General features: G+C 41.5%; 3 protein-coding genes across 4 annotated transcripts in view; 1 reads left to right on the forward strand and 2 right to left on the reverse strand.

Annotated features, from left to right (window-relative positions):
- Window positions 1-388: 388 nt before the first annotated feature.
- adck5 (aarF domain containing kinase 5) lies at window positions 389-9,144 on the reverse strand. The gene is made up of 15 exons (XM_079523501.1): window positions 8,965-9,144; window positions 7,172-7,263; window positions 6,837-6,998; window positions 6,444-6,519; window positions 6,116-6,316; window positions 5,828-5,968; window positions 5,023-5,136; window positions 4,794-4,925; window positions 4,330-4,413; window positions 3,417-3,498; window positions 3,118-3,196; window positions 2,932-3,023; window positions 2,516-2,768; window positions 1,610-1,726; window positions 389-1,288 (listed from the first exon to the last, which is right to left on the reverse strand). Exons 1-15 carry the CDS (start codon window positions 8,986-8,988, stop codon window positions 1,186-1,188), a joined length of 1,752 nt encoding a protein of 583 aa, XP_079379627.1. The 5' UTR covers window positions 8,989-9,144; the 3' UTR covers window positions 389-1,185.
- A 1,034-nt stretch (window positions 9,145-10,178) lies between these two features.
- The window catches only part of ctdp1 (CTD (carboxy-terminal domain, RNA polymerase II, polypeptide A) phosphatase, subunit 1), a 112,425-nt gene continuing 98,555 nt past the window's right edge, over window positions 10,179-24,048 (forward strand). The window contains exons 1-5 of one of the 2 annotated variants that reach the window (XM_079522545.1): window positions 10,179-10,885; window positions 14,357-14,440; window positions 15,467-15,560; window positions 17,452-17,580; window positions 22,632-22,782. In XM_079522545.1, the coding sequence (XP_079378671.1) occupies window positions 10,536-10,885; window positions 14,357-14,440; window positions 15,467-15,560; window positions 17,452-17,580; window positions 22,632-22,782 (808 nt within the window). In that variant the 5' untranslated portion in view covers window positions 10,179-10,535. The remainder of the gene's footprint in view (window positions 10,886-14,356; window positions 14,441-15,466; window positions 15,561-17,451; window positions 17,581-22,631; window positions 22,783-24,048) is intronic. The other variant, XM_079522546.1, reaches the window with a different exon arrangement.
- Window positions 19,009-19,980, reverse strand: LOC306938394 (calumenin-B-like; the record flags this gene model as incomplete). Its single annotated transcript, XM_079522560.1, has 1 exon — window positions 19,009-19,980. One exon carries the CDS (start codon window positions 19,978-19,980, stop codon window positions 19,009-19,011), a length of 972 nt encoding a protein of 323 aa, XP_079378686.1.

The raw sequence follows: 24,048 nt of genomic DNA on the forward strand, positions 1-24,048 counted from the left end.
ATCATCCTGCAAACTGCCTATTCGATTAGAAGGTATATTTACTGAGAAGTTGACATTGTCTTGAGTGGCGCTAGAGCAAAGGTCATTCAAATCGTTGGGTATTATACTCCAGGGAGGATGAAAGCATTCAGTAAACATCCATATTTACACAACCGCAAAATCAAAGATTTTCTTGTAGAACATGGGTAATGCTGGCTTATTAGCCAGGCTAGGGTAATGGAGCCACCACCTAATAATTATTAAGGGTTATTAGATGCATACCAATTCCTAGATTGTATGTGATACCGACCAAAATCATTACAACTGCAGAATTAGCATCACTGTTGATAGATTTGAGTTTTAGATTTTATAGCATAATAAAATACACCAATTCAAATAAAAAGCAGGACTGATAAATTGATTACTTCTACATGACAAGACCTGTCCCACTATCAAATCTGCTCAGACAGACAGATGGAACAGGATGCTCCTAAAGCCTGATTTATACTTGATGGTTGAACACTGTCTTGTACCGAAAATAGATTTACAAGCTCACAACGTCATGCTGCGATGCATTGTGAGCTTTTAGATTGCAATTTTTCCGATAGGGATGGAGCCAATCATTTACTACTGAACTTCTGAGTAGCTAAAATCCTTCATGCATTAAGCAAGATCATATGCTAACTAAATTAGGATCAATGTCTGGAGACAATGAAAATTGGCTTCCAGAGGCACCAAGGTTTTAAAAATGGACAAACTTCAGTTGAAAAACAACTAGAATTGTTAAGAAATTGCCATACACATTACAGCAGCACCAACTTAAAAAATATATAATATTGTAAATAAAATAAAATGTTACATTTTATTTTACCATTTTTAAAATTCTAAAAATATTTAAAAAAAACATTTTAAAATAGGTATGGTATACCATTCTAAAATGGAATTGATTAAGGTTGAAACATTTGTTTCCTAGTATTATGTGTAACTGAAGTATATCCACTTCAAAGACCAAGTTCCTGTTACCACAGTCGCAGATACGATTTGGCGTCAAAGTCGGAAACTTAAGTAACGTAGTTACTAGCAGCATGTGAGATTGATTCAGTAGTGGAATCTCTTTTCTCCTCAAACAGAACTGTCCAAGTTGCATTGAGCTTGTGCTTGAGGCAGGTCTGCATTCTCTGGTCCTTTTTGAGGGCATGTTGTTCTTTATCTCAGATACTCGTACATCTCAGCATCCAGAGATATGAGACCGAAGTAAGACAGCACGTTGACAAAGGTTCGGGTCAAACTCATCATAGCCATCTCTGATCTGTGGAGCAATCGAATTATTACACTCTTCCAATTGCTGCAGGCATGAGGATTGTCAGCGGACATGTACATGAATACATTAATTGGGGTGCAACAGTCGATTGAAATAATAAATTAAAAAAAAAAGGATTTCAATAGCTAATCTTGTTTGTTGCGAAACTTAAGTATGAAATAACACTGGTTAATAAATTCATTGAAATAAATTTAAAAACTATATATATATATATATATATATATATATAGTTTTTAAATTTTTGATTGTTTGATTAATCAAAAACGTTATGGATAACATAAGAAAAAGAAAAACTGCACTGCTTCTTACCTCAGAGCAAACTCAAACTTGAGGTTCTGCCAGGTAGAACACATCCAGCGGAACGCCCTGAAGTTGCACAATATCCCTGGACCATCTGCCTGGAACTTCCCCACGCTTCGCACAGCACTAAAGATAAAATAACATTCAGGAACAGATGAGGATACTATAACTGCAGATTTTTATTAAATTATTAACTGCAGATTATTAACTGTAGACAGAAAACACCAGAACATGCTAGTTTCTGTTACTATTGTTTCTGTGGTTGTGAAGAATCCTTGGATTTCCTGATCCGGGTTCTGATTCTGATAAGCTCACTTCACCAGGATTTGGAGTGACCCAGTCTAGAGCGAGCATGAAAGCGATTTGTACCATATTGTTATTGTACCCAGTCCCACTCCCCACACAGATACAGAATCAAGTAGCCTAGTCTTGCCACAAGTTAGAATAAAAAAAACATGAAATCATACTAACGTACTATTTTAGTATGCCAAATTAGTATGTGCTATTAAATAGTACATGCGACGCATACTAAATTCAAGTGGTGGAAGAAGTACTCAAACCCAGTAGTCAAAGCATAAACATCTATGTGTAGTACCTCTGCTTTGTCAAAAGATGGGGCACTTCGCTAACATTCCGTTCCCAGAAGGAGTGACTATTTAGGCACTCAATAGTATGTTGAAAATAGCATGCGGTTTAGTATGTAGTACATTAGTATGTGATTTCAGACGCAACCATGGACATGCAAAACAAAGTAGTCAAGTAATTCAAGAAACATGCTGGATTCATAAGATTACATCTTGGTCAGAACAATAACCCAAACTGGAAGCAGACCAGATCTGAAACTGGCTAAGCAAATTGATCCCAGTCTATGGTTCTGAAGTTGAGAGAAAACACAACAAGTCTTCTTGCACTAACCTCTTAGCCATTAAAAAGTAGCGGTCCACCGGTGCTCCCAGACTGATGTTGATGCTGCGGACTGTGTTGAGGTTGCGGAAGACAAGGAGCATGGGTCGGGGCATCGCTTTCAGCACCTTCATGATGCTGTCAAAGCGTTGCATGGCCATGTCTCGCATGTAGGTTGTCTCCTCTCTACTCAGAATGCTGGAGAGACCCAGCTCTCGCATGTTGATTGGTCGCTGTAGCAGCATCTCACAGAAGAGGAAGTACTCTGGAGGGCATACACAACAAATTTAAATAAATCATTAATGGTAAATCATTGATAGTTGTTTTATTGTTTTATAAGCGGCTGAGATGAATGGACATGCAACATACGGATTGCAGCATTAAAGCACATTTTAAATAATTTACATAACACATTTAACAGCCCTTACCTTTGACCCCAAGGGCACCGGAGAACTTCTGCATGGCTGCTTCATCTCGCAGAACTATAGACCTCCACAGTTCACAAAGAGCCACTCTGTCACTGGAAGTTCAATAGATATTATGTACTGTATTGGAGCCGATACTAGAGTTTTAAAGCAATTCAGTATTTTAACACAAAATATAAACAAACTCACGTTTGACTGAGATATTCATACAAGCCATGGTCCAGTAGTACCAACTCTGCCTTGTTATCAGGGCCACGCCTCACTAGAACTGTAACGTCTATGTCTTAGTTATATGGTCATAATCCCACACAAAAACTCTTATTAGAATTTGGAACAAATCCTATTGGAATATTGTATAGATCAATAATGGAATAGGATTGAAAAAATCCAAATAGGATTCGTTCCAAACTTTTTGTGAGGCAAATTAAAATGTTGTATACCGTATCCACTTTTATGTAATGATAACACACACACACAATTGCACTCACCATTGCCAGGGTGAGGATCAGCATGAATGAAGCCAGTGTTAAATATCTGCTCTGAAAACGTCCGGATCAGTTTATCAGCAGCCTGAAAGTAAGGCACATATAAATGATAGAGCAGTGATAGAAGGACCCTCAGGTTGGTATCCAGATTAGACCACGGACCACTATAACTCTGAATGTACAAATGGACCCATAAGGATTCATTTGGATCCATTTGTACATTCTCAGAGTTGCAGATCTATAAGGGTCTACATTGGTTCCCAACTCTGAATTCAGCGGCGTGTTATTTCTTGATAACAGACCGCTCTGCTCTATAACAAACCGCTGTCTAATCAAAGCCTCGGAGCACCTGATTGCGCTGCTTGGATTTTATGCTGTATCCAACATGACAGCCATGTAAACAAACACACAATGTCATTTAGAGCTAAACATTGCTCTCAAGAATGTTTTTGAAAACATTTGAAGCGAGAAATAGACAACAGTACCCGGAAATGTATTGCATTCGATCAACACTCTTGTTGCGCTCAGCGGAGCCAACTTGGCTCATTACCGTAAGCAAGGAAACCCTTCGTTTTGTTGTCACTTTTGGGTACATTTATTAACTTATCGCTTTGTGTACCCACACAACACTTTCAAAATAGTGACCCAGGGTGCCCAATGTTATTTTTGTAATTTTTGATGAAAAATTGATGAAAAAAAAGACGTCCACAGACGTCCTGGGCACCGCATACAGTAATTCCCAGGACGTCTGTGGACGTCTTGGGCACAAAATGTGTTAAGTAGCTGTGTAATAAGCGGTTATTGTTGATAGATAAATCCCATATCAACAATGATATGGGATACATTATCCCTTTCTTATAACTGCAGAGTTATCATTGGCTACTACATTATATCATCCCGGTATCACATCACTTACGTCTTTCAAACTCAGTCCTTGTCGTTTAATCTCTGCTACGTTGTTGATCTTGCACCCTTCACAGAACTCGGCTGTCATTACTCTCTTTGAATTGGGGCAAAAGAAACAAGCTTTAGTGACAATTAGGGTAGCGAAAAGAAGGCATCCGCAAGACCACAACCAAGGGGCCAGTGAGGCTATCCAACGTTGAAGCACTGGGCCCTAGTGGTAAGAGGAGGGAGTGCAGGCGGACCCCCGTGCAGCTGGGCTTTAACATTGAGCGCTTGGTTGCACTTCCGCATTGGACCACCAAAATTTGGTGGTCCAATGCGGAAGTAGACGTTTTGAGACGGTCCTTCCGGGTGCTTCAAAACGCCCTTGAGCAACTTCCACTGACATGAATAGCGGAGGGGCGGAGCTTCGCGCCAGATCAGTCTCTATCCTTTTATATACTCTATGACCACAACCATGCAGAGTAATCTCACCTTACTGGTTTGTTCCCAGAAGACTTTGGGTACGACGACGAATTTGAAGTGTTTAAGTTCCTCTGCGCACCTCTCAGAGTTTCTTGCCTCGTTTTCAAAGTCCAACTCTTGAGCCAGAGTCCCCTTCAAGTCCTATAGCAATTAGAATAACCACCAGTATTACACATAATATCAAATGTATATATTAAGAGTACGCAAAATATAATATATAATGCCGGGATGCTCAGACCTTGAGGACCCATCGAAATCCAAAGCTGGGGTGCATGAGCTCTACAATGTCGAGGAGATATTCCAATGTGCTAATATCTCCCTCAAACCGATCCCTGAGATCAATGTATTGCACCTTCAAGAAAAGAGAGCACCTTTACAAAAGATACAAAGTACCTAAAATTAGTCAGAATCTATGTTTTATTAATATACAAGACAGATGGGAATTGTTTACGCTCTTGTCTAACAGTCCAAACTAATAGGCTAGTTATTTTAATCAGGCCCATAAGAGGAGATACTGTGACAGTGAGTATAGCTAAATGCTCATACACTAAATACTAAACACTAAGATACTAAACAAAAGGAATGTCCAAACTGAGGTTGGACATTCATCACATTGATGTGGGAATGTAAACCAAAGCTGTATATTCCCACATCAATTCTGTAAATACAGCCTATATTTTTACCCCTAACAACTGACGCAAAATGACTACCGGTAGTATTTTGTATTTCCGGTTTTATAATGAAGAACGATTGAACGGAAGATACACAGATTTTAATGGTCCATAGTGCTGTACAAAACAAAAGTACCAGCAAAAAGGTGTGGGATGAGAAAATAGATAAATATTTCAGTGTCCCATGAAGCATTTACAATTTTTTTAAACTTTACGGTAAAGCCTGTTTTTTTATCTGCCAGAAAATAGCACATGCACAAGCTATAATGCACTGTGAGCTTGTAGATCGTCTATTCACACATGAAAGTGTGTGGGAAAGGTATGTCGTACTTCCAAACGTGACTTTGTGTTCCGAGTCTGGGCAGCACTTACCTTCACAGCAACAATAGTTCCATCCAACAACTCTGCTTTATGAACCTGGGCTAAGCTGGCAGCTGCTATGGGATCGTTGTCAAACTTCTTGAATATCTGTTGGGGGGTTTTATTGAAATCTTCTTGGAAGAGAGCGTCCACCTTTTAAACAAAATAAAATATATAACATGACATTAAAACCTTTAGTTTAGGTTTATATGTGGGTGACTGGGTGTATGACTCACTGCAGTTTGAATATTAATTGATTTGACTGTGCTAATTTGGATTCGGTTTCCGGTTAGTTCTTACCTCTTTGTATCTCCTGTCCAAGGCCTTGTCCTCTAGAACCTGTATGGTGCGAATGTATTCAGGGGGCAAGAGGTGGTTGAAGGAGCACAGGCCTTGTCCAAGTTTGATGTATATTCCACCATTTTTCACAGCTCCATATACCATTTTGTCTGCTGCCCTCTGGTGGCAAGCCGACATTGCATCCAAATAGGGTTGGCTGCTCTGGCAGGGGAGGACACATGTACAATACAACTGTTCACATAGTATTTAAGAATAATAGCAGAGATATGTCGTCACACATGGGAAATACTTTTATGATATATTCTCTCTTTTTAGGTGACAAGCTTACCTCATCTAGCCCACGTAATGTCATGTTGGTCGTCCACCAGTAATCAAATGAGATACAGATACCAATGCGCACAGATCTGAGGACACAAGAAGGCTTGACATAACTTAAAAAGGTTTCTATTTAGCATATAAAGGTAACGTGTTACCGTTTATGCAGGGTTTAATAGCAGAGAAAAAATACATGCATTTCCCTTAGCAATGCTGTTATTTAATTTAACTACATTTCCTGGGAAGTGCTAATTCTATCTGAGCAGAAACAGAGATAAAACATATCCCCACCAGCATTAAAATGAATGACCAGAGGGGGGATATCAAAAGCAGAAGCATGTATTCCCCACAGCAAATCCATGGCATTGGATGACATTGGGGAACGATGACTGTTGGTGCCACCCACCTTAAGAACCGACCACTTCCCTCGAGCTCAATCTTCATTTTCCTCCGCTCACGAGGTTCTGACATGGCGTACTGGATGCTGTACTGGATGCCGTACAGTGACGGCACACCGACAAGAACTGCGAGAAACATCTTTTTCATCAGTCCTCTGCTCTTCCCCTCCCTGAGAGAAAAAGAAAGGAGGTATACCCATGCAAGTCACCACATCATTGATATGTACATACATACCATGTCAATTTACTATAGGGTATAGCCTATTGACCATCATGTAAGAAGACTGCACAGCAAGTTAGAATTGATCTATGTTCTAGGATGGAGACTTAGTAGATAACAAACCTCAAAGAACTGAAGGTTCTGGTGAGTGGGTTCAGTGTTCCTGGGTGTTGACATCTGTGGAGCAGGGCCATGTGTCGTAGACACAGCCTCGACTAGAAGAGAGACAGACAGATAGTTGTTTGTTGTTTATTTACAGTAGAGGTCCTAGCTAATGTTGTTATTAGTTAATAATAGTTATCAGTCCAAGAATTTAAAAGTTTCTTTGGGTCACTGATGCCTAGCTCACACACACAAACACACAAGGGGGGCAGGGGCAACGTGGTATATTTTAAACAACAGAACATATAACATTGAGAACTTTTTTTGGTTGCGACCAACCACATGGCCAAATAAGAGTCTCCATCTAACTAAGGGTGGTGAGTGATGCTTTGTTGAGTTGTGTGCATGCAGAACAAGATGACACCAGGCGGTATCACACAAGTTCTGAAGTTTAATACACACATAGATAATGTATACACTAGTATTGGGCATGTGACGTCACCAGCAGATATGAGACAAGGACAAGAACAGAATGGATATAAATAGAACATGCATCTCGTATCACATTAGTATTTTGGAATATATTGTGATAAGGAATTAAGGATAGGCACTAATAAGCTATAAGCTTCCGCCTATGCCTTTTCGATCACCTTAAAAGAACTGTTTAATTTGTAATGTCTCTCTGAAAAAGGAAAAGATCGAAATAAACTATTCATTCATCATTGTGCACAGACGTCAGTCTATCTGAAAGTAGTTGATGGTCATCGTATCACGGCGCCGACGGCGAGTATCAATTATGCTTATGTTTGAGTGATTCGCCACATGTATGTACTGGGTCAAGCAGTTATGATCATAATTCATGACAGTGTGTGTGTGCGCGCACGCGCGTGCATGGTGGGATGCCCCATCAAGGCCACTATCTCCAGCCAAGATACTTTGTTGTTTTCATTGACTGTCTGCATCTGAGGACACAATGTTTTCACCACTGACAAATTGATGTACAGATAACATTAGCCCTAATGTCAGGGACCTGACCGACCGTAGTGGATTTTTCAAAGCAGCTCACTTATCACTTCACAATGATGAACATTTGGAACAGGATAGTATCACGTGACCACGGAATATTACCAACACCTATTTTCATCGTTTCATCTGATCTCCTGCGACCCTAACCCTAACAACAAAAAACATGGAACTCAGTTCTTAATTTCCCTTTGAAAGTGATTGATTCAATGCACATCACAATCACAACATGGCTGAAAACGTCTCCCCATCATCCAGTCTGAAACCTAACCTCTTCTCATACTCTTAATTCCTACTTCTAGCATTTATTGTTTCCCATTTTGAAAGATTGTATGAAGGTGTCTGTACTTGTTCTGTTGTTCACATATATTATTTATTTTACATCACCTGTCAGTATGCTTGACAGCAAATGCTGTTATTTAGGTAGAATGTTAGACAGACACTAGGTTTGATGTTTATACCTGGTACCATACTTTCGTTGAAGCATGTCAATTAGCCTTGGATCAAGATGGTTATCGATAGGAGTCTCGTATCAAGCCTATCTATTTATGTGACCAGATATGGGTTCATGACTTCCATGTCATGACATGAACTCTGTTCTTACTTTGTAAATCGTTCTGTCCGGATAAAACATTAGGTGTCTCTGGTAAATGCTGCAGAGCAATACAAATACACAAGGAGCCACTGGGATATGTATTAACATTTATATAAAGTTAAACAATTGAATCTCATGACTGCAGTCGTTGCTAACATGACAATTCAAAACAAAACATTCACAACTATGGATTTACCACTTTGAAGGTCTCCCCCGTCATGGTGCCGGCGTCCCACACTTCGCGTCCTGTTCAAGAAAAATAATAAACCAGAATATTCCTCCTATTTCTATTGTAACCTTGGACTTCTGCCTCCCTGTTGCTACTAACTAATAGCACAAATTATGATTACCCCCATCTCTCCTGCTGCTACCATACATCATTATATTCTCGCGATAACCAGACGGCCTGCTATTGGTTGTATTCGACTGTGACGCAACATCGCGAGATTGTTATCGGCCAAAAAATGAACAGATCTACAAGCTAGCAACCATAGAGTATATATATAGCAACGCATCGCGATCAGTAGCGATGCGACGTGTTGTTAGCTTGCAGATGATCAGCAGATCTGTTCTGTCAAGGTATATATACTCTGATATTAGGATACGACGCTGTCACTGACTATTACAACAGTATCTGTGTAGGTGGGATGTATTACAAATATGGACACTAGTGCGCGCAGAGTAGAATAATAAATTGGGTCAATGTTGGGTCCCATAATATCAAGAGTGCTCATCGCCTGACAATACCGGTTCTTCCAGGCCATGGGATTGTCATTGCGAGCGAGCGTCCTTCTATTCCATGGGATAGAACGGAAAAGAGTAATTCAAGTTACAGCTTTGGTTTTGGGGTAACCTTTCAAAATCTCTCTCTCACACACACACACACACACACACACACACACACACACACACACACACACACACACACACACACACACACACACACACACACACACACACACTCACACTCCCCTTGGAAAAGCATTCTTAAGTTACATCAATGGTTACATCATGTTACATCAGTCATCACCAGGTAACCCTTACCCTAGGGTCACAGCAATCCCGATGGTCTGGTCTGTACTGTACTCAATGCAAGCTAATAATAATAATAATACCAGTGTATTCAAAACCGCTTTACCATAGTCTTCTTTTACAGACAAGCAACTTTGAAAAAAGTTTACAAAGACAGACAGACACTACCGGTATGTCTTTGTAAACACACAGACAGTAGGGAGATGGCACATATGGGGCTAAGACAGTACACAGTGCACACACACACACACGCACACACAAATTGTAATATGTTAATATTTTATCATCTACCATTACTACTAAAATATTTGAAACATTTCAACCTGTCATTATCACTATTTTGGCCGGTGAAAACTTTCCAAAATACATTGTCAGCATGTTTTTCAATTCATTATGCAATTCATGAGTAGGCTAATATTTCATCACTTATCATCATCATCGTCACAGCGCACCGGATGCCGTCGTACGACCGTGTCGCACGCAGTCTCTTTCCTGTTTACGGGCGGGAAGAGCGAACCTGTGTGTGTTGCATTGATCACTCTCTGCTCTCCACAAGCAAAGCAGCACGTTTTGGCATTTATACCTCATCACACAGAGGCAAAAATAAATACATATAAAAGCACACCATATTCTCTTTTTCTTAACGACCGGCACGACCTGGAAGGGAAGGGAAATAACCTATGTTTTATTAACGGAAAGTTGACGGTTAAGGGATTCTGAAGAGAGAACCACCAGATGGAGGATCCTGCAGATTCTGGTGGTGGTGGTGGCGGCGGCGGTGGTGGTAGCCCCGACGGCCCGGTGGAGGAGGGAGGCCCCGCGGTGCAGCAGCAGCAGGTGGGGGATGTTTGCTCGCCGGCCTCGGGTCTCCCTATGCGGCTGGTGGAGTGGAAAGTCAAGCCCGGGTCTCAGGTGAACGTGGACTCCGTGCTGGCGCTATGCGTCCCCATATCCCCGGTGGAGAGGGAGGCCCCGGCGGCGGATCATTCAAACAGGCTGCCGCCGTCCGAAAAGAAGCTGAAGTCGGACCGTGCCGGAGTGGTGAAGGAGCTGTGCTGTCAACCCGGACAAGTCATACCCGCTGGGTGAGTGAGCGGACCCGGTGCCGTCCCCACCCGCTCGCCTCGTACCCACACACGGTCTTGTCGTTTACGACACAACAACAACATTCGCAGCAACATAACACGTTAGCATGTTAGCGAGCTAACGATGCTATTAGCCGCTTCGCTAAAGCCTCGCTCATATTGCGTAGTGTGCGACGGCGTCAACATCAACATGTACAAGCTGGGCTGCTCTTTTTGACAAGCGAACGTTTACGAAACCATGCTGCCCCGTGTGTTGACTCGTTCGGAACATACACACAGTTAACACAGCGATGGGGTGGTGACGGTGACAGGCAGACAGGAGTCAATGATGATGGGTGCTCGCGCCTCTCATCCTCATGTGTTTTACACTCACAGCCTTGTAGTGTAAAAGTCTGCGCTGTCGCAGAATTCGTCGTAATTCCTTTTTTTGTTTGTTTAACAGCATTCAGCCCTGCTGTGTTAGTAGATAACCAGTCGACTTTGACAGCAAACTTCCCCTGTTTTCTGGGTAAAAGTGTTACTTAAAATACGTAGAAAAAGGTTTTGCTTTGCAGTCACTGTCAGTGGTACTCACTGTGTGTGGTCATTGACAAGGTTGTTCCCAGCACAATGAGGAACAGTTTAATTTTATTTCAATTCAAATGAGCTTTATTGGCATGAGAAAACATATGTTTACACTGCCAAAGCAAGTGTCAAAATATAATAAAACAGTTGAAAATGGGTAAAGTACACCTATATACAGTTGGAGGGGGCATTGAGTAAAGCTATGTCACATTGCATCATTATGGTATATTCAGTATATGTAGTATTCACGGTAGGGGAGAACAGGGTAAGATGAGCCACTTTTTACTTATTTCACTATTACTTCACCAGATAGAAGTTTAGGTCAATGAGAGAATTTATGAGAATGACTACTGTCGCCCCATCTAAAGTATAAGGTAGTTGTAAAATGCTTTACTAAATCTAGCGTTGTGCTGAGGGAACTAGCCCTAAAATGGCTTGTGTTGTTTCATACAGTTTGTACAGTATTTCACATACAGAGCCATAGAACACCCTACTTAATTTCTGTTCGGGTTCAAAATGTGCGGCCTAAATGTGATAAATGCTCCGTTTGTACTTGCCCATTAAATAATTCCAAAGACGTGGAGTGAAATATGGTCCTAGTTTCATATCCATGTGAAAGTTCTGGCACAAAACGCGTATTTAGTCAATTATCTCCACTTTTTCACAAGATGCACACGGACGTCTTTCTCTCCGGGCAAAGGGGCCCGGAATGACAGCTGGACTATCAAAACTTCCTCTGATCACCACAAATGTCATCACCAATTGACCAGGGAAGCACAAATGTTTGGGTCACACAATTGGCAGGTGCCTTGCGATAGGTGCTGGGTAATTAATCACACCACTTGCCAATTGTGTGACCCAAACTTTTGTGTTACCCTGGTCAATTGGTGATGACGTCTGCGGTAAACAACAGGAAGTATTGGTAAAATCAGTCCATCGATCATTCCGTGCCCCTCGCCCGGTGAGAAAGACGTTCGTGTGCATCTCTTGAAAAAGTGGAGATAATTGACTAAATACACGTTTTGTGCCAGAACGTTCACATGGATATGAAACTAGAGGACCATATTTCACTCCATGTCTTTTAATTATTTAATGGGTGAGTACAAACGGAGCATTTATCATTTTAGGCCGCCCATAATTCAATTCAAGCAGGAACGGGTGGAAGGTATCTATGCCTCTGATACATGAAAATGTAAATTATCACAGGCATTCTAGGTCTATGAGGGAACATACTGGGGCTATACTAAATCTAACCAACAAAATTAAACTGAGACCCAATCTGGTATAAATCAGTTGTTCACAAACGTTTTCAGTTCCAGACCCAAACTTAGAAAATGCACATTATGAATTTACATCTACATTCATTTATAAGCTACTGGTGGTGGTGGTGTTGACAATAATAATATTGTATATTTTATTATACAGATTTGTTTGAAAATATGTTGATCATTTATGTTTTTATTTTTGAGTGGTGTAAACCACTCCTACAACTGGCTTTTGTGTGCAGAAAAAAATGAGCATGGTTGCTATGTTCAAAATAATTTCTGACGTAATTAAATCACACCCGGGTGAACTGGATGACCGTAGCAACCATGGTCATTTTCTCTGCACAGAAAAAGCCAGTTGTGAAATCACATCCGGGTGTGATTTCATTACGTCAGATCAGAGCTGATCAGGCTACATAATACCTTACCTTATTTCATTACGTCAGACATTACGTCAGACCACAGCTGATCATGCTATATAAAACCTTACACCACTCAGTTCACACGGGTGTGATTTTTTACGAGATGAATCCCTCCATGAAATGGCATTGGAATGAGCTGTGTCAATATGGAATGCTTGCAGTGTGTGGAATATCAGCATTTCCAGGGCTAGCTAGAGCATGCATACCTGTCAACATTGAAATTTGAAGATAAAACTTGGTCAATTCCAGTTCCATAAATAATCCATGTGCCTTGAGTTCATCAAACAGTTAGCATCGGTGCAGTTCAGTTCCTTCAATTAAAAAGTTCCACCTCAGGCAAACCGGTTGTTCAACAAAATGCAAAACAAGGAAGAAACTCCTAACCACAGTTCAGTAAAGTTCATTCAATACAAATATCCCATTTCAAAAATGTATTTTTTATTTTTTGGTAGAAAAGGGGAACATTTACAGTTGTGAGCCATACAAACAGGATCCTATGTTTGGGCAACACTGGTATATACAGTAGTAATAGCTGCCTGGGGTGATAACATGTCCCTTTGGGGTTTGTTGTCATGATAGCTGCTTTATCTATGTTGTTGCATGTTAAAGCTCTAATCAGTCAGACACACGTGAACACATCTGTAGCCCCTGCTACCAATAGAGCTTGAGCTCTTATTCCCTTGGTGATCATCCTATTGGACAACATGTTACATGTTTTTTAAACTGTTTGTTTGCCGTATTTCTCAAGAAATATGACGGTCAGATTTCTTCATCTCTACATATTTGTCAGGTGAAACAAGTGCTGTCTTCGTCCCCCCCCCCCCCGTCCCCCCCATATTATTATTATTGTAACGTGTATGATTCTGTGTCACAACCTTGCGGCCCTTGTTTGCGCTCGTTTCCGACGTTCTGTTCGTGGTTCAATCACAGCTGTCACAGTTGTCGCTTCTAAAGTGGCCACGGGGCACTAATATTGTATTAGTAGGAGACGCTTTCCCAGGGAGCGCTCACTTCCGCCGTGCGGGGCAGGGCTTAGGAGGCAGCCAATCATGACTAGGTCGCTACTACGTGATTGGCTACATGAGTTTCAGACTATACCATTGGCTTAGGGGGGCAGTCAATCATGACTAGGTCGCTATTAAAAACGGGCCTGTTATATGTCAGGTTTCACCTAAATCCTGGATTGTAAAAATGTCAACTAATGTGTTTCTTCTCTTTAGGGGTGTCATTGTCAGAATAGAAGAATGCAACCACCCCATAGTAATGAAGGGACTGTGTGCTGAATGTGGCCAGGATCTGACTCAGTAAGTAACACACACACACACACACACACACACACACACCATTCTCATTTTGCAGATGTGATATGTAGATGCTTGAGCTTATTGCAGTAGGGGTGTGACAGTACACTAAAAGATCAGTTTTGTTTTCGGGTTTGAAGCTACAGTTTGGTTAGTTTTCAGTACAGTAAGGGGGGCAATCATACAATTAAATGTCAGTTATTATGAACGTTTGTCATCAACAGTTCTTGATTTTTGTTATAACATTTTAAATTAAACATAATAGAAGCAAAACATTGAGTAAAATAATAGAAAATAATACAATAACTTCAGCAAAATATAGTTTTTAAGAACTCAACTGTTCCATTAAACTTTCCTCTCAAACAGGGTTCACGATTTGAGGACCAAGCATCACTCTAATCACAGCCAGTGAATTTACAGAGATGGGGCAGTTATGTCTCAGAAGAACTGAAATAATTTCCCATAAGAACTTATGAAAACAAAATTAAACGGCCCATGGCTTATGTATAATATTCTACTTGCTACTTCTACATGCACATCTGTCTCAGGCATCATGCCTGACGAAGGTCCATAATCTGTTTTTGCACAGATCTGAGTGCGGAATCCTGAATCCTCCCTTTCTTTTTTCAAAGTTATGGCTTGAAAAGAAATTCAAGAGTGCTGCAATCACGGTTGATAAAATGCACATGGACTCCCGTTGATGTGGATGCTGGCAACATTTTGTTAGAATAACTTACATTGGAATTCATTTTTTGAACAATGTCAATTATTGTGGAAAATAAATATACCCAGCCAGTTAAAAGCTGTGGACCTCAGGTATTCTCTATAAACAACGTTGATATTCTTTCCACGGCTAGCATGCCTGTTTGAGTCAAACCAGCTGTCAGTGAACACTGGCATGCCTTGCTAATTTAATCTGCATGTTTGTTGTTGCCCTCACAATGAGCTGCTTTTCTACACAATCACAATAAATGTTCAAGGTCCAGAGAAAACACAAACCACTAAATGCTTTACTCTTTTCTCTCACAGACTTGAGAACAGGAATGGGAGACAGCAGGCACCCATCTCCACGGCAACGGTCTCCATGGTGCACAGTGTGCCTGAGTTGATGGTCAGCTCAGAGGTGAGGCATGGGAGTCCAGGAACACCTGGGCTTAGTAGCCAGGCTATGGAAATTGGTGTTTAACAGTTAATTGAATTTATACATTTAATTGGTTACCTGTACTTTAACCATGGATTTCCTTTGTTTTTGAAAAAGAAAAACGCCAAAATTAGATCTACACCTTCACAACGCATCACAATGTGAGGCACTGTGAGCTTGTAGATCGGCTATTCTTGTGTGACAGTTGTATGACAAAGCATAAAATATGGCATAATTGGTTATCGATTATATATATTTTTCGTGTGGATTCATTGATATATAAAAAATCACACCCGTGTGAACTGAGTGGTGTAAGGTCTTATATGGCCTGATCAGCTGTGGTCTGACGTAATGTCTGACGTAATGAAATCACACCCGGGTGAACTGGGTGACCGTAGCAACCATGCTCATTTTTTGAGCACAGACAGACTAACAAAGCCAGTCGTAGGAGTGGTTTACACCACTCAAAAAACAAACAAATAATCAAAAAATACATTACTCTAGTCTAAAATGTCATCGCTAGAACAATCAGAGAAAATAATTGCTAGTTGCAAGACTAACGCCCCATTCACACAGCAGACGCTAGAACAAGAAGCTGCTTCTAGCTTCCATGTTATCTTTATGCGTACTAGTTTTGAAATTTGAAGCCTGCAATTACAAGCTTTTTCTTTTTTCTAGCTTGCTTTATTTCTCCTCTGGACTCAACTTTCACAGAGCTTTTAAAATCTGTGTTCTATCTTAAAGCTTTTAGAAGCTGCTTCTAGCCAATCAGAGCACAGCGTGGTCTGAGGAGGTGGGGCTTAGCTCATTCAACAAGAGCAGAAAACCTCCGACCGCAGCAGCCCCGTCAGCTGTTTCCAATAGAGGCTGACCGTGGAGTGGACTAAACACACAGACTGACCGTGTGTGAGAGAGAGCGAGCCGCTGTTTACAATTGTCGGGCAACAGCATCATTTTTTAAATGATATAATAATTACCTTTATATCAGGAATACATGGGTTGCAATGCACATTGTGTGACCAACCCACGATTACCCACTTCTTCCACCCCTCGAGGTCAGTGGTTGAAGCAGGTAATATACCCTGCCCACTGATCAGTGAACACACACAACCCCCTTGTGGAAATGTTTTGCTGTAGAAGGAATTCATGGCGAGCACGGGAGAAAAAGACCCGGCCATCACCCGTGCTGCCGCCGTGATAATGGTTATTTATTAATGAAGTAATGAAAGTCAAAGTATGTTACCCAAGTTTCACATCAGCATTAAGTTTGCGTTAAGGTCATTTCTGGCAGTGAGAAGCACAGTCAGTCAGTGGTGAGGTCATTGCGCTGGGGCCGTGGGGGAGAGGAGATCGGAGAGGAGCAGAGGCTGTCTCCTCTTCCCCGAGATGAGAACAGCATGAGCGGTTGGTAGACATACTAGAACAGGGGGGGGAACCGTCGGGCTACAGACGGCTCCTTAGGTTATTTAGCAGCATGTTTACCAACATCATATTATTTAATTATCCATAAATAGGTTATGAAGTAACTAAATATAGACTTATTTCTCCTCTACAGCCGCTATTTTACATTTACTAAAATGCGCGCCTGTTTCAGACTGACTATTTTCCGTCTCGTCTCAAGAGCACTACAGCTGCGAGTTGAGTGACCGGGTGCCTTGGACACGCCCACTTTCTGAAAGAAAAGCTGCTTCAAAATTATTTTAGTGTGCCTTATTTTTCCAGCTTCTGCCGGTGCGAACAAAGCATAAGACAGTGGCTTGTGCCGTGGCTCATGGCTTATAGAATATAGATCTGTACTAGATATTATTGGAGCTATGCTTTTGATTGCTTGACATTTACTCTATACTGACCCATCTCACTCTCACCATTCCAGCAAGCAGAGGAGCTTGGCAGGGAGGACCAGAAGAGACTGCATAAGAACAAGAAACTGGTCCTAATGGTAGATCTGGACCAGACACTCATCCACACCACTGAGCAACATTGTCAGCGCCTGTCCAATAAGGTAATTTACTCCATCCTGCTTCAGCCGGAACTCTTAATAATCTCAAACCCAGCCCTGGTGTACCCTGGTGGTCTATACTAGGCTCCTTCCTTTTTTGTTCTACCTCTACAGTACACCAAATCTATTCACCAAAAATGGTGGACCTGCAAGCTCACAACATGCTGCGTGGTGGGATGCTTACAAGTTATAAAAGGTTTTAGGAAATATAAACAAAATAATAATAATGTTCTACTTTATTTAGTTTTTGTTGTCAAGATTCAGGGCTCTATTTTTGTCCATGCTAAACCCCTTATCCCTAAACTACTTTTCCTTTTTTTTTCTTTTTGCGGCTTTAGCCTTTATTTTATATTTTTTATAGAGGGACAGACAAGTAGGCTGACAGGAAATGGGGGAGTGACATGCAGTGAAGGCCGTCGGGGTCGGGAGTCGAACCCGTGGCACACTGCTAGGCTCGGGCTACCGGCCAAGGTGCCTGGACCGCTAAGCCACGGCCCAGGCCACTTTGCCTTTTTCTTACTATTTTTTTTGAATAGTTAAAATTGCCAATCTACATCGACATGTTGTGAGCTTGTAGATTGTGTGAGCACGGAATATGTTCAGCCCACCAAACACACAAAACTGCATTCTGGGCCCATTCAATGCACGCACGTACATGGACAAGTCACATGATTATTATGACAATACAGTGACAGTTTGGTTGCCTATCTATATAGGAAACCACACTATTATAGGCAAATGTGTGACATCAAGAGTTTCATTGAGTTGTGTTGTCATCGTATACTGTCCAATCAGTTGAGAGCAAAGTGCACAAAAGCCTTGGGAAGAGTATCAAATTGCTGGCCAATTAGAAAGAAGAATAGAGAGTATTGCACGATTTGAGCGTTTTTAAACGACTTGCAGTGCAATAACAATATCTGCTTGCCTTTAGGCAACCACACTAATAAAAAAATGCGTTCCTGGACGCAGAGCCACTAATAGACGCCTTTCGTTGAACTAGTCAAGCTCACTTTTACCCCGACCCCCATGCAAACAAAAAACCTTACAGGTATAAAACAGGTCCACAGGGAACGTGAAGTCTGACGGGGACGGGGGAAAAACAGTTGGTTTCAAGTAAACATTTCCAGTTGACAGGACCCAAAGTTGGGAAACACTGCTCTGCCAATCAGATCAGACTATCGGATCGCCCCTTTCTTATGTTCTTGTCTTTTCTGTATCTTGTCTCTTTTACCAGTGGCCAAGTCTTACTATGGGGAAGACCAAGATGTGACTAAGGAGAGAGAGTGCATGCACCTCCTTTGCAGCACCCAGGGACTAGACAAAGGGCAGATAAACAAACAAAAAGCTTGGCGCTCCAAACAATAAATAAATCATTGTCCATTACTGGAGATGGCCTCATCTCATCTCACCGAAGTCTAAGATGTGCCAGCATTAGAACTCATCGTGTCGATGCTGCAGGGCCTGGCCGAAGTCAGTCGCCATGCTGCCTACGAACAGGTTATACTTATTCATGATCTCTGCCTTGGTCAGACGCCCATCCCGGTCTGCGTCCGACATGTGGACAAGGTGCTTGGCCTCTGCCCCTGCGTAGTCGGTGTTGGGCAGGATCCAGTCTCTGATCTCCTCCATGTCCAGTATCCCATCTTTGTTCTTGTCTCTGAACTCTATGAAGTGAGACTTTGCCGTCTTCAGCCACTCCTGCTGGGCAGGATCCCCCTCCTGGTCACCTACGTACTTGTACATGTCACCTATGTACTCATCCATGTCAATCTTTCCATCCCCGTTCTTATCAACGTCTTCTAATGTTTCCAGCACTAGAAGGTCTTGCATATGGTCATACTGCTCAGGGTGAAGGAAGGCAGTGAACTCCTCCATGTTGAGTTTCATGTCCGCATCCAGGTCAGCCTTTTTAAACCTCCTCTCATCACGAGCAACCATCTGACAGGAAGCATTTTTGCGCTCAGGGTCAACATACTTATGGTATTTGAATGATGTGACGTTTTCGTACTCCTCCCAGGACACCAGGCCATCACCGTTGAGGTCGCAAGACTTCAACTGTCGGCCCATGTCTTCATACATCCATCTATTCTGAACTTGTCTGATCCACTTCCGCATCTCCTCCACAGTCACATAACCATCCTTGTCCTCATCTATCCGCTCCACCAGCATGCCGAGTCTGTTCTTGCTCTCCTCTGGCACGAGACGCTCAAAGGTCTTAGCTTCTTCCTTCCCCAGAAAGGCATCATGGTCGTACTCAAAGTTCTTCGAGTCGTCATGATCTTGGAAACTAAGTGGGCGTTCGTGGTAAACCCGGTGTTCCTTCTTTATTATTGGTTTACCGATGGCGTGTATCACGCAAAGCACTAGCAGTGCAAAGCACATGATAAGCTTTCGCAGATTCATCATGAATTCTCAAATTGTCTAAAAACTGCTGCCCCCAGGATTGGAGATTCTTAAAGGGTATAAGGTATGGATGTTAAAAGTATTACTCCTCAAGAACAAAGTATTGATAATACTCAAGATCAGAAGCCAGTGTGTGCTGTACTTGCGACTTCGGTCACTTATATGCTGATGGGTCCATGATGTCAGAACCAAGCCCATGGTTGTGATGATGACATTGTGTGATGTCATTGCATGATGTCTTTTGCCATTTACAGTGTATTAGCAGCACAACATGTACACTGTCTGCCTTGTGCCTTCACTACCAAATTAATCACACATCGTGTGATGAAACGTGTCTGCTTTCGAATACCGAGCAACATAAAGTCTGCCGACTCTGAGGCTTATAACTCTATGCTCCGAGGCAACTGTGTGTCGGTGCACCCGCACCGTGTCTGTGGTCAGTGTGAAATCTGTGTTAACAGGAACGCAGCGAGGCAGCTGATTGATTCTTTGTTGTATGCTGGTGTCGCATGGAAAACATAACTAATCTACAAGCTCACAACGCATTGCATCAACGACGCATTGTGGACTTTTAAATCTGCTCACATTTACACACAGCACCGTCGTACAATTAAGTAAAGCTTGAGGGGAGATATGGGAGACTTCTCCTGCCTTCTGCCTCTGACTGATTTCGCAAGACCAGCCACCGTTCTTTTTTTATCCTTTTATGCCTATATATAGAGATATCTGTATCTGTCTCTCTGTGTCCCTTATATGGAGTTCTGTGTCAGGCATGCCCAAATATGGAGTGTTGTGATGTCAGAACAGGCCAGCTCCATATATGGAGCCCGGACAGGGGCATTGTCCAGAGCCCAGGCAGATGCCTTTTGTGGCGGTTCTCGACAACCGTGGGTCCGACTAACTCAACACCGGGCACTGCACAAGTTCTTTAATTCGAGTGTAAAATAAAACCAAATTTGGTTTAATGTTACGCTCTCAAGAGTTAAATTATTGTTAAACATCTACATTACATGATTTACAACAACACAATTAGAGCATGTAGATTAGAAGAAATGTTATTTCGATCAACGTTTGCCAACGTCTGATCAATACAGCATGGCATTTTGGATCTTATCCATTCTTTAGTTTTGGGTCTGCAGGGGCTAAATTTCATCAAATGATGGTCCGTGGCTCAAATGCCGAATAAATAATAGACCTTGATATGAAAAGGGTTGAAAACCACTATTGAAAACTATATTGTGTCCAAGATAAAGTCACCTCAGGAGCCTGTCGGTCACATACATTGTTCCAATTAATTGAGAAACATGTGAACATTCCCACCTCAGAAGATCACACTTCTTGAAAAAGCATGGTGTTTCTTTCTTTCTGTCGACGTCTGCTCTCGGCAGGTTAGCTTGAACAATTTCCAATTGAGATGTCTGCTCTTACACCTTCACTAAGACAGAGGGAACTAGCAGGGTTGAGGAGATGACTAATGAAAGTAAATTGGGCATCACACTGTGATGGTGTGGAGCAGACTCCATGTTTCATCTGCAGGAGCAGGAAGAAGAGTAGCTACTACTCATTTTTGTTATCGGAGCCCAGCTACAAAACTTTTATGCTTCAATTATAATCTAATTTGACATTGGTCTACTTGCCAGAATGTGAACCCAGACGTTTTGAGTACCCTACGTTTTTATGTTAGAAATGTTGAGTATGGGTCCCCAGCTTTTAGAAACTGCCGGATGCTAACTTGCATATGTTGGGCAATTTTCATAATTAGCATAATAAGCTGGGGTACCATTAACATCCAATATAAGGCAACATTTTCAAAATGTCATTATGCTTTAAGTAGCATGTGACGGGTCAAACTAGGGGTTTTCAATGATTCTGAATCCATTCCAAGCATAGGTTTTGCACAAAAAACAATCCTTGGGCTAAATCTGGCCATAGCCAGTTTTGGTACCCCAGCTTATTATGTTTTTTGCCCAACATATGCAAGTTAGCATCCGGCAGTTTCTAAATGCTGGGGACCCATACTCAACATTTCTAACATAAAACTTTAGGGTACTCAAAATGTCCGGGTTCACAATGGGGTTCTATGGGCTGGCCAGTAGACTAACAGGAGCAGAGCGAGGAATGTAATGAGTACTGAGATGAGTCCGGGGGTCCCGGGTGAAGAAAGACCCCAGCCAAAAGTCAAAAGATTATTCTGGCTACTTTAAAAGTGTAAAAAATCAACTTAGAATATTTTAAAACCTACAAAACAACCCTAATATTATGAAAATCGGACATTAATTGTCTGGCATACTATAAAGGGATGGGGGTTGGGACATTTTAAATCAAAAATCAATTTTAGCAATTTTAGAAATCCTACGGAAGTACACCTCGTACCACACTATTACTCATTTTCAACCTATCTTCATATCAAATTATGGTCCTCACTAATGCTCATAGTCATGATACAATTGGACATTTTTTTCCTACTGTCTAATAGGAGGGCTGTGGACACTTCAGAAACCACATTAGAAATTGTACTTGGTTTTACAAGAGTTGCTTTTGCCCAGTGCTGCTTTTCTAGGATTCAAACTCTCATTTGTATCAATTCCTCTCCAAATTAATTTGTTATGCCAAATGTATTCATGTAATATCTTTCTTACATTATTCCACAGGGGATTTTCCACTTCCAGCTCGGACGAGGGGAGCCTATGCTCCACACGCGGCTTCGCCCACACTGCAAGGAATTCCTGGAGAAAATCGCCAAAATCTATGAGCTACATGTGTTCACATTTGGAAGCCGTCTTTATGCACACACCATTGCAGGTATTGTTGTCATTGATACTTTTTCATGTGAAGACATTTCTTTAGACAACAGCCACTGTTAATTGGTTTTGGTGCACATAGCCTGCTTAATAGCAAGATGTAGCAGACAGTTTGCAAATTGTATAACTTCACCCTTTAAAACCTATATACTTACAGTAGTTTCCCCCCTATACACTCGCCGGAAATAGCCAATCTGAAAGTGAGGTTGTAGATCTGCTATTTGCGTCGTATGTTCTCCCCAGAATAGGGACACTGGGGTTCAAATAGTCAAAAGCTATTTAAAGTTTTTGAAGCCAAATATATATCATTGTTGCACTGCCTGTGTTTGACCAAAAGGGGGAGATGTATGCCTATGGTTTAGATTAAATTCATTTGATTGAATCCCGTGGGGGAAATTGTATGTTACAGTAGCCATGGTTATTACAGAAGTATACAAGCTTAAAGGATAGAAAGGAGCTGGTTATAAAAGAATAGTCATTTTTTTCATTTGTGTCCTGGCTAAGCTGCTGTGATCTGACCATGGTGGCCAATATGTCTCAGTAGCCATCGGGTCAGAATAACCAATTTGTCCTGTCTATAGTACCACTGGTTTTCAAAGTGGGGTCTGAGGACCCCCAGGGTTCCTTGAGGGGGCTCAAGGCAAATCAGCTAAATGAGGAGCAGTTTAACTCTTAAGCTCTATTTAATTCTTCGGCTATTCGAAAATTTCCGATCAACAAGCTCACTAAACGTTTCAATGCAACACACAAGCTTGTTATGTAGATCCGTTGTTTTCAGAAAATGTGGGCAAATGTTGGCAAATCTTCTCACAACCCTGACTTTCTGGCACAAAAGTCTGTAGCCAAATACATCATTTAGCGGTTCCTTGATTTGAAAATGTTTGATAACCACTGGTCTAATAGGTCATAGTTGCTCATAAAGAAGATGGGACTAATTGTACTACCACCTGCCTAGGTAAATAACCCAAACCATCTTTTGGTTGATAGCTGGTAGTATACAAAGTGTTACATTTATGCTCACAGAGGAGAACATATTATTGGTGCAACTGGCATTATATTGGAGATTTGGAGTTCATGCATTTTTCTTCTTTGACAACTTCTTGTTATTCAGACTGCAAACTGGAAGCTTATAAAGGAGAACTAGCCCCAGTCCAGAACTGTTATGTGCCCCAGTATAATGAATCTTTAATGCAGTTTGAATTGGACTTTTCTTTTTTTATGTAGTTGCAGTTTGAATTGGACTTTTCTTTTTTATGTAGCCCGGACA

The sequence above is a fragment of the Electrona antarctica genome (genome assembly GCF_951216825.1).
Source record: "Electrona antarctica genome assembly, chromosome: 15".
NCBI lineage: Eukaryota > Metazoa > Chordata > Actinopteri > Myctophiformes > Myctophidae > Electrona > Electrona antarctica.